The 11,826-nt window shown below is 37.2% G+C and overlaps 1 protein-coding gene across 1 annotated transcript; it reads right to left on the reverse strand.

Moving 5' to 3' along the window:
- Window positions 1–1,007: 1,007 nt before the first annotated feature.
- sele (selectin E) lies at window positions 1,008–8,515 on the reverse strand. Its single transcript, NM_001130598.2, is given in 18 exon segments — window positions 1,008–2,848; window positions 2,961–3,045; window positions 3,157–3,178; window positions 3,332–3,454; window positions 3,545–3,724; window positions 3,852–4,028; window positions 4,142–4,327; window positions 4,420–4,611; window positions 5,446–5,631; window positions 5,734–5,925; window positions 6,124–6,300; window positions 6,418–6,603; window positions 6,720–6,911; window positions 6,991–7,182; window positions 7,274–7,384; window positions 7,525–7,911; window positions 7,992–8,043; window positions 8,423–8,515. Coding segments are annotated over 17 exon segments (2,619 nt in total). The 5' UTR covers window positions 8,426–8,515; the 3' UTR covers window positions 1,008–2,848; window positions 2,961–2,984.
- Between the last annotated feature and the right edge of the window lie 3,311 nt (window positions 8,516–11,826).

Raw genomic sequence — 11,826 nt, forward strand, 5'->3', positions numbered from 1 at the left:
TCTGCGAAGACAGATCCTTTACAGAGAGGGCAAAGGATTCCTGGTGATCTTAGATGCAGTCATCACTACTTTTTGCAGGTGTTTTCAGTCCATGACAGTAGAGCTGTCGTACCATACCACACGGTGATGCATTTAGTCAGGATAGACTCAACATTGCAGCTTAAGAAGTTGCTGAAAATCCTTGGTTACATGCCAGACTTCATTAGCCTCCCCAGGAAGTACAGCCGCTGCTGAATTTTCTTCATCAGCTGTGTAGTGTTGAGCTTCCAGAGGAGGTCCTCTCTGATGCGGACCCCCAGATATACTCACCCTCTCCACTTCCAGTCCACACATAAGCAGTGGCTAATGGGGGCTTCTCTCTTTCCTCTTGTCCACTGCAAACTTTAGGATGATGTTGTACTTGTGGGAGGCCACACAGTTTTGGGTGAACAATGTGTAGAGGATGGAACTGAGGATACAGCCCTGTGGAGTGCCTGTGTTTGTGATTATGCTGGCTGAAACCCTTGTCCCCATTCTGCCAGTCTTGCAAGCATTATACTAGTACATATATGTTAATACGTGAAGTTTACTTAAAATATACTTTAACATTACCTTAGTATACATAATAAAAAGAACCTAAAAAGTATACTTATTTTTCATAAAGGCAACTATATATTTTTCTGATCTTAAATATCAAGAGCAATGATCAGGAATAATGATTTCTGTCATATCTTAGACTCGTTTTGTAAGTTTTTAAATGTATAGTTTATTTTACTGGTAACGACTTATCATTTTCTGATTGATTGAAGGAACAAGTTTGAATATATGACAAGACAATGCAGATTGGCTACAATAATAAGACATTTGTAGAATGGGAAAGTCTGAATAGTCTGAATAAAACATCATTCATCAACATTAAAGTATAAACATTTAATAAACATTTAATGTTGATGAATGATGTTTATTTTTATGAAGTTTTAGGTCTCATCTGAAACTGATAAATGCATTAAAACAGCCAAGTCCTCATGTCAATGAAAGCAAAACTTTATTGAATTACTTTACAAATAGTAATCAGACAGCTACAGTTTTTGCTAAATAAATAGTACAAAAATGTTTTCTTTAACACAGAATTAATATGAAAATATATATTACACTCCCTGGGGTTGGCAAATGTATAGGCTATATGTGTTTTAGCACTTTTCTATGTGATGACAAAAAAGGAGCTTAAAATACTCTCATTTTTTTAGTCCTGATAAGAAAAACACAGCCGTAAAGGGCCTATATTTCTATTCATAATTACAACAAAACAATATGCACAATAAAGTGTTAAACTGCACTCAAAGTGCATATTAAGTTATTTTGTGTGAAAGCTATTGATATTCTCAGTAAACTAAAACATCATAAATGTATATAAATATTTTAAACTTATTTTGTCCTCCTCACAGTCTTTCTTCTGACTCTCCCCTCTCAGTTATATACCTATCTGGATGGTCCATTATGCAACTCATTATACAAGTATTTGTCTTCTCAGGTGTGAATCACTGCATGATCTCCTCGCATAGATCCTTTCCACTCAAAAAGTTTCTTAGAATATTTCAGAAGTTCACATTTAGCTGATGATTGATTAAAAAGCTTATTTGGCATGCTGTCCCTGTAGAGAGCTCTGAGCTTATAAGATCCTCGAGCCCTGGGCGCCCTCCCATTAACAGGGCTAGAGGGGAGTTTGAGCTCAGGTAGATCTAGATGAACTCCCCCAACTTAATTCTGGCTAATAACAAATAAAGGAATGGCTAAAGAGAGATATATGGCTTACTAAGCGTTCGACTATGATACCAATTTAGAATGTTCAATTTAGGACTGTGGGAGGAACCCAGGGGAAACACATGCAAGTACGGGGAGAACAAGCAAACTCCACACAGAAATGTCAACTGGTTCAGTTGGGACTTTAACCAGTAACATTTTTGCTGTAAGGCAACAGTGCCCAATCTAGAAAGGAGGGGGAGTAGGGGTGGGAGGAGGGATTCTTCAAAACGAAGATACTGAGGTAAGAAATTTTGGTTATTTATAGCGGGTTAGGAATCATCTGATTGGTGAATCATGTATTAGCCAATGCTGGACCAGCTGTGGACAATCATAAGCACATGATCCTCTCGAAATTAGTTTATAAATAAACTTCACTTTATTGAGGGGTGTACCAAGTTGGTCCTGGAGGGCTAGTATCCTGCTGAGTTTAGCTCCATCTTGCTTCAACACACCTGCCAGAAAATTTCTAGTATATCTAATAAGAGCTTGATTAGCTGGTTCAGGTGTGTTTGATTAGGGTTGGAGCTAAACTCTTCAGGACAGTCGTCCTCCAGGGCTGAGCCTGGACACACCTGACTTAAATCAATTTATTGTTTCCTGAAAACAAACAAACAATATGATCACATAATTTTGAAGCAAAAGCTCTAGGCTACAAAATTATGTATGTGTTTTATGGAGTTATTTCAGTGACTTCAACATTTATTATTTTCACCAACCACGCATAAACGTTTCCTTTTCAACAACACAATCATGTACATAAATATTGCTAACATATTGTAGCTCACTTTGTGCTGTTTACAGTGTTAATAGACTTTAGCAAATTATATGTTCATAAGAAACTGAAAAAAGCACAAGTGCCAGGGCACGTCAGAACTCCTCCTGTCCCCCCCAAAACATCCTCAGAGGGTTAAACAGTAAAGAACAATATGTTCAACTCAAGTAAGTAATGCTTCCATTGGGAAGTAGAAATCACATTAATTTAGGGACTGCAGTCTGCATGGAAAATGCCCATCATACTGGATAAAGAATATCTTTTGAAGTGTTTCCACTACAGCCATATAAGATCCTGTAAAAACAAACAAGGTTAAATTAGTTTTTAATAAACTTTTTACTGGAATAAACTCATTATCATTACCCAAACTGACTTTATATGTGCATTATGAGGAATATATGCTCACAGTGTAGTTTGAAGCACTTTTGCTCTATAGGAGACTGTCAATACTGCTCTTATAAGCCTGCGGTGGATCCACAGTATCCAAAGTGCTAGAAATGAAAATAGACAAAAGCAGAGTTAAACAAAATATATTCTATATGCATAAACCAAGAGCACTAGACTGATAAATAATATGTGTATTAAAATAAGCCAGATCTCACCTGTTCAGTTTAAACTTGTTAGCTGAAAACAAAAACAAAAAAGACATTTGAATTAGTATTTAAGTTATTTTTGTTCAATTATTTATGAACAACACGGAAGGACAGATTCTAGTTTGCTATACTACAATATGTTAAAGCTGTCACAAAATAAAACTCAGTAGACTGTTTGGCTCACCGTTACTCTTCAGTTTCTTCAGTATCCAGTAGACTAAGAACAGACTGGAGCTGCCGACAGTTCCTGCAACGCCAAGAGCCACTTCTGTTGCTTTGAAGAGCGATTTAGAGGGACCAGGTTGAGCTGTAAATATAGTTAAAAGGAAAGCTGTAGAATGTCGGTCTCACTCCATCACCTAAATGACATCTTTGCTTATTAATATCAGCCATTTACCTTGACATACCGCCACTTCCCCTGACCATCTCCCATCATGGCTGCACATCACTGTCTCATTACTGTCAAGCTGGTGGCCATCAAAACAGATGAAGTTGCAGACGGTGCCAAAGAAGGGTTCATCAGATGAACAGTTTGTGTACCCATTCGCTGGGTCAGAAAGTTGAGGACAAACCACAGCTATAGTTGAAAAAAACAACAACAATGTGTTTTGTATTAAAAAATGACACATAGTACACACATAAGCTAGATTTAGATAATAAATCAACCTGTAAATCAATAAATGAGGCAATAGTTTGTTCATTACCTTCACAGCGAGGTGGTTTCTGACTCCACTCTGCTGTATTTGTACAGCTGATCTCTGAAGCTCCCTGGAGAATGAATCCTTCTGCACAACTGAAGCTGCATTTACTCCCATAACTAAAGCTTGAATTGCAGCTGAGATCTCCATTGACAAGATTATCAAGGGCTGGGCACTGAATAACTGTAATGGTAAAGATAAACATTATGGACAGATTAGCACGCTATTATGAGAGGTTTCTAAAAAAAATGGCTGTCTGTCTTTTAAAATATATATATTTTGCATTGCACACTCACGTTCACAAATTGTTGGTTCACTTGACCACTCTGTTGTTGAAGTGCACGTCGTTGTACTTGAACCCTTTAGTTCATAACCCTCCTCACAGGAATATTCACATTGAGATTCATAGGGTATGTCTTCATTAGTGCAATGGACTTTAGCATGAGCTGGTGGTGTGATATCCACTTCTTTGCATTTTACAACTAAAAATCAGAAAATGTATCATAATTATTAATCTCAAATACAAGAGTAGGACTGCGGCAAAATAGTTCTCATAAAAGCAAATCTTTCTTACTTTCACAAGTGGGCTGTGAATCATTCCATTGTCCCGTTGCTCCACAGATTAAAATGGAGGAGCTGGAGTCTCGCAGATTGTATCCTTCATCACAGACAAACACACAGCTGGACAGATAGCTGAACTGACCCATCGGATGATTACAATCCATTTCACCTTCCAGTGGTTTGGCCAGCTCTGGGCATTGAACAACTGTAAAAAAGTCAACAGATATTTCAAGGTAAAGTGTACATAATTTAAGTTGTTTAAAGCAGTATCTGCAAATGTTGTCAGTGCAAATTAAACTTAGATTTTTAAAGGCTAATGAGTTAGTGATAAAATTCACTTAGAAGACATTTTTTCAATTTTTCCATTAAAATATACAAAAACATTAGAACAAAATTATAAATATTGCAGACTTGTGTACTCACATTATCCCAAATGATTCAAAGATTGTTCAAATCAAGAAAAACAAGCAATTTTAACTAGTGACACAGGCCATGTCCTGTGCCATCATGCTAATGGCATCATACACTCTTGATTTCCGGTTTGGGTTTATAGAAAACAGGCAAACACCAAAGATGCTTTAACATTATGTGCATTTTTTCAGACTGACATATTAAAAGCTCCACTGCTTTCGTGCTTGTTGCATTTGCTTTTCATTAGCAATTGTTTAAGCATTCTCATTTCACTTCGACAGCTTTAACTCTGCTTCATATGATGATAATAAGTCTTGAATACTTTATTTCAATTGTGAACATGACTTCTGTAGACCATTTTAAGGGACGTAAACAATGGTCATAAAGTATTTCCTCTTTTACATTTTTTGTTTCCACAGCTCCAGAGAATCCAATGAGCTCAACATATTGATAAATAATGTTATAGCTGCTTTAACATAAAGCTACAACTGAATTGCCTCTTGTTATAGTTATGAAATAGTTTGACAAGCAGAGAATGTTTATGAGCCAAATGTCATCACCACTTTGAAATGGTCTACAGGAGTCCCATATATGATGTAATGAAGACCACAACTACCATGATACTCACGTTCACAGGTTGGTGGTTCGTTTGACCACTCTGTTGTTGAAGTGCACATTGTTGTACTTGAACCCTTTAGTTCATAACCTTCCTCACAGGAATATTCACACTGAGATTCATAGGGTATATTTTCATTAGTGCAGTGGACCTTAGCATTAGCTGGTGTGGTGAGATCCCTTGCTTTGCATTTTACAACTAAAATAATAAAACAGCATCAGTTTTATACATCTCAAAGAGCTGAAAAAAGCCAAGAGTAAAAGCTGCTAAAACATTCTTGTTGAAGCAAATCTTTCTTACTTTCACAAGTGGGATGTGAATCATTCCAGAGTCCCGTTGCTCCACAGATCAGCGTAGAGGAGCTGGAGTTCTGCAGTTTGTATCCTTCATCACACACAAACTCACAGCTGGACTGATAGCTGAACTGACCCATCGGATGATTACATTGCATGCCACCTTTCTGTGGATTGGCCAACTCTGAGCATTGAACAACTGCAAAGAAATTCCACAGAAATTTCAAGGTGAAATATTTTAAATAGTCTGAAGCAGTATTGGCAGATGTTGTCAGTGCAAATTAAACAGGCATTTAAAAGCTGATGAGTTAGTGATAAATCTAAAACTAAAAGTTTTATTAAGATAAATTAAAAAAAGTCTGTGAATTTATTGATGGAGCAAGAGTTTGTTTATTACCTTCACAGCGAGGTGGTTCCTGACTCCACTCTGCTGTTTTTGTACAGCTGGTCTCTGAAACTCCTGTGAGGATGAATCCTTCTCCACAACTGAAGCTGCATTTACTCCCATAACTAAAGCTTAAAGTGCAGCTGAGATCGCCATTGACAGGTTTTTCAAGGGCTGGACACTGAACAACTGAATGGTGAGGAGGAAAATTGTGAAGAGATTAGCAAATTTTGATTAGAGTAATAAAAATAAAAAGACATATGTACATATAAATCTGTAACTTTAGACAATATAAATGCTACTCACGTTCACAGGTTGTTGGTTCACTTGACCACTCTGTTGTTGAAGTGCACGTTGTTGTACTTGAACCCTTTAGTTCATAACCTTCCTCACAGGAATATTCACACTGAGATTTATAGGGTATATCTTCATTAGTGCAGTGGACTTTAGCATGAGCTGGTGGGGTGATATCCTTTGCTTTGCATTTTACTACTGAAAATCAGAAAATAGGATCAGGATTATTCATCTCAAAGATAAAGATAAGAGCTGAAAAAAGACAAGAGTAGGACTGCAGCAAAGTAGTTCTCATAAAAGCAAATCTTTCTTACTTTCACAAGTGGGCTGTGAATCATTCCAGTGTCCCGTTGCTCCACAGATCAGAGTAGAAGAGCTGGAGTCTCGCAGTTTGTATCCTTCATCACACACAAACTCACAGCTGGACTGATAGCTGAACTGACCCATCGGATGATTACACTGCATGCCACCTTTCAGTGGTTTGTTCAGCTGTGGGCATTGAACAACTGCAAAATGATGTGAAAGTGCTTTAAAAAATGAGTGATGAAATGCATTGTTTTTATTTGCACTGTAAATTCCACTTACGCTCACAAGATGGTGGTTTGCTTGTCCACTCCGCTGTAAAATTGCATCTCGTTGTACTGGAACCCTTCAGTTCATAACCCTCCTCACATGAATATTCACACTGAGAGTCATATGCGAAGTTTCCATGAGGATGAGAGCACTGCTTACTAGAATGATCCAATGCATTGACTTCATTTGGTTCACATTTAACAACTAAACAGCAGAAAAACGTCACACAGTTTAGATTTTACACCTTTCATTGTCAGAACTGATATGGGAAACATCACCAGAAAATGTTACTCACCATTTTCACATACTTTTCCATAGAAGCCTTCAAAGCATGAGCATATATGGCTGTTTATGGTTTCTACACACTCTCCATGACCACTGACACAGGAGTCACTCGCGCAGGAAGCTAAGGTAAAGACAACAGCATACTTATTTGATGATGGTTGTATTTATACAACAAATACAGCAGAATGACTTTTCATTTTCATCTAAATGCATTGGTTGGAAGGCCATACAAGATCTTATAAATCCGTAAAAGCTACCTACCCGTGTAGCACAACGCTGTCTTCGATTTTGAGCAGGATTCATCATTCCATTTACCTTCATCTTTCTCTCTTTGAATATATATTTCCACACAGTCTTGATTATTTCCTTTGTTATTGGGCTCCTTTTCTGCCCAGTTTTCAGCTTCAGCAGTAAGTGTTTTGTTAGTTCCCACCCAGGTCCACTGGTTATTAATTTTACGAATACCAATCCAGTAATAGCCATTGCGTCTTGGAAGAATTCCGTTGAGGTGAACAATCTCATTTTTGTTCTGGATGGCCACCAAGTCGGTGTAGTGCTGCCTGCACCAGTTTCTGGCATTTTGCCATGTCATGGTGGAGTCTGAGTAGTGGTATGACCAACCTTCACTGCATCTCCATAAGTTTAGCGCTGCAGAAATGAAACATTGGAACTATTAATGAACTATTTGAACTATTTACAGTATGCAGTTATATGGTTTACTTTCCTACCTGAAGAGATAAGAACAAACGAAGCAAAGAACTGCAACTTGTTGCAAATGTCCTGCAAAATAAAATAATTATATCACTTAGATGATCTTAATGATTGATACTTAAATGGATAGTTCACCAAAAACTGATCTGAAAAAAAAAATCTGTTATCATTTACTCAAACCTGTTTGACTTTCTTTCTTCTGTTGAACACAAAATATGACATATTGAAGAAAGTTGGATGCCTGTAACCACTGACAACCATTGTAGGAAAAACAAAGGGAAGTCAATGGTTACAGGTTTCCAACATTTTTTTAAAATATCTCATTTTGTGTTCAACAGAACAAACTGAAAATAGTTTGAAACGGGTAAAGGGTGAGTAAATTATGACAGAATTTCCCCTTGTGGCATCTTAAAATAATTTAAATGCATATTGTTAATGCTTTACTTACCATTATCAGGGATGTTCTGCAGTGGTCCTGTTTATGGTCCTTTCTGTAGTTTGTAGTTCTGTACTTTTTGCTTTTTATTGTTTGATGGCTTTGATTGGGAGTCTGGTCTTGGAGTTGCTGTGTTGGGGCATTTATATAGGGGCTCAGCTGTGGATAAAGACTTCCCTTCCCGGATCCACTTGTGACATCAGCCAATACAAGCAAAGGAATTCAGGACTCTGGAAAAACCCCTCTCCAATCCTGATCAAGGAGGAAACTGCCTTTTCTTTTCAAACACTTTCAATTTTTTAGCACTCCACTTTCTTAAGGAAGTGTGCAAGGAAATGATGTTTCAGGAAGGAGGTGTCTCGATCTGATACACCCACATCAGGATGACTAATATTTTATTACCAGAAAAAAAAACTATTTTTATGATGAACTATTTTAAAATGCTTATTTAATGCTTAAATATTAAATGCTTATTTGCTTCACCCAAATTCACTAATTGTTTACTAGCACTGGTCAAAGCATTTGGTTTTCTATTTGAGTTTCTTTTATATGCTGTAGACAAAAGAAGATATTTTAAGATTGTTAGAAACCAGTAAATATGAGGTTTTTTTTTTCAAACTATGCAAGTCAATAGCTACTGGTTACCAACATTTTTCAAAATATCTTGAAAACAATTGTGTTGCTTAACATTTTTGTGAAAACCATATAAAATAAATTCATCTTCATTTCTATAGTGCTTTTACAATGTAGATTGTGTCAAAGCAGCTTAACATAGTTCTAGTAAATTGAAAGTCTGTCAGTCCAGTTTTCAGAGTTGAAGTTCAGTTTAGTGTGGTTTAATTTTCACTGCTGAACGTCCAAACACTGAAGAGCAAATCCATCGATGTGCAGCTCAACAAGTCCCAAACCAAGCAAGCCAGAGGTGACAGTGGTGAGGAACAAACTTCACCAATTGATGAAAGTGAAGGAAAAACACCTTGAGAGAAACCAAGCTTAGTTGGACACGACCATTTCTCCTCTGGCCAAACTTCATGTGCAGAGCTGTAGTCTGTTGGTGCCGGAGGGTGGAGAACGCTGGACATTAATCGTGGAGAATCTGCGGGTGTAAGTAGGTAACCGGCGGGTTATCAGGCTGATCTACGGGAATAATGCAAAGACATATCTGTCACTGGCATCTTTCAGGAATAAGTCTCATGCTCTCCAACTCCTCCATAACCACCACAGCATTTGCTCAGGATATGGCCTGGTCCAGCGTTATGGAGACCTCTAGAAGTCCTCTATGGTTGGCATCATCTGTTCATGTAAACTACTATTAAAACATTTGGGAAAAATGTAAGATTTTAAATTTAGAAATGACTTTTGTTCAACAAAGACTTGTTAAATTGATTATAGTTTCAGTAAAACATTTTTACATTTAAAAAAAAAATGTTCTTTTGAACTTTCTATTAAACAAATTATAGTTTCTGGAAAAGAATATTGAGCAACCAAGCCTGCTTTTAATATATAATTAAACTATATATTAATATAAGGATATATACAATAATATCAGGAACCGTTATAACCCTTAGAATGATTATTAATTGAGCACCAATAAGCAGTATTTCTAAAGGATTGTTTGACACTGAGTCATTTGAGTCTTTTTAAAAATATATTTCATGCAATTTAAAGTGTCACATCGAATACATCTAAGTAGATCACAGATAGCCTCTTTTAACTCTATTTTTGACAAGACCTGTATAAGGTGTCACAAGCGAAGCAGACTTTTCTCACATGTTTTGGATGTGCCCTAAGCTTATTCCTTACTGGTCAACCATATTTGATAAATTGTCTAAAGTGTGAAGTACAGCTTAAGTCATGTGTGGAATTTGCATTGTTCGGCATTCCACTTGGATTAATTAAACTCAAAGATAACAAAACATTTTTGCATTTGCATCCCTACCGGCTCGCAAATTTTATTGCACTGGAAATCTTTAAATCTACCTAAAGCATCACACTAGCTTCAAGATCTGATGTTATATCTACACTTGGAAAAAAAATGTAATATTCAATTAAAGGTTCTAGCAAATTCTGATATTTTTGTCAACTCTTATTATCATATTTCTCTGCTATAAATTTACTTCCTGGGGAATAATGTAACTTATTTTGTATGTAACTGTAATTTCACTTTTTTTCTCTCTCTCTGTCCAGACCCTCATGCTTAGTCTACGCTAGACATCATTGTAAGATAGCACAGCATTATCCCTGACTGTAACATCCATTATTGTTGTCTGATTATTTATTTATTTATTTATATCTTGTTGGGGCGACGCAGTGGCGGAGTAGGTAGTGCTGTCACCTCACAGCAAGAAGGTCGTTGGTTCGAACCTCGGCTCAGTTTGTATGTTCTCCCTGCGTTTCTCGTTGGTTTCCTCCAGGTGCTCCGGTTTTCTACACAGTCCAAAGACATGCGGTACAGGTGAATTGGGTAGGCTAAATTGTCCGTTGTGTATGAGTGTTTGTGTGAATGTGTGTGTGGATGTTTCCCAGAGATGGGTTGCGGCTAGAAGGGCATCCGCTGCGTAAAAACTTGCTGGATAAGTTGGCGGTTCATTCCGCTGTTGCGACCCCAGATCAATAAAGGGAATAAGCCGACAAGAAAATGAATGAATGAATAATACCTTGTTTTATTCAACTTAGCTTTTTTATTATTATTTTTCTTGTGTCTTTAGTATTTTTTAATATCATTACTTTCGATATAGGTAGTATATTGAAAATTTGTTGAAGTGGGTTTAAAAAAAAATGCTGTATTAACAATGACATCTTTACTTGGCATAAAAATTAAGGGAAAACCTTGATGAGCAAAAGGGAAAACATATTTTCAAAATATGAATTATACCCGCAGCACGGTGGCGCAGTGGGTAGCAGGATCGCCGCACAGCAGGAAGCTTGCTGGTTCGAGCCCTGGCTGGGTCAGTTAGCGTTTCTGTTTGGAGTTTTCATGTTCTCCCCGTGTTTGCTTGGGTTTCCTCCGGGTGCTCTGGTTTCCCCCACAAGCCCAAAGACATGGTATAGGTGAATTGAGTAAGCTAAATTGTCCGTAGTGTATTTGTGTGAATGAGTGTGTATGAATGTTTCCCAGTGTTGGGTTGCAGCTGGAAGGGCATCCGCTGCGTAAAACATACATTGGATAGGTTCATTCCACTGTGGCGACCCCTGATTAACTGATGGACTAAGCCGAAAAGAAAATGAATGAATGAATTATACCAATTTTTGGACCACCTGATTAACTTTAAGAGAACACTTTTACTTTTTGGTATTAAAAATAATTAGCAGGAAGAAATAATGGCAAAAACACCCCCATTTCCTGTGGATATCTACAGCTCTGTTTATAAAGGAAACAGCGAAACAATATGGGTCACAGGGGGCATTACAGAGAA

This window comes from Danio rerio, chromosome 20 (genome assembly GCF_052040795.2).
Source record: "Danio rerio strain M-AB ecotype USA chromosome 20, GRCz13ab, whole genome shotgun sequence".
Classification (NCBI taxonomy): Eukaryota; Metazoa; Chordata; class Actinopteri; order Cypriniformes; family Danionidae; genus Danio; species Danio rerio.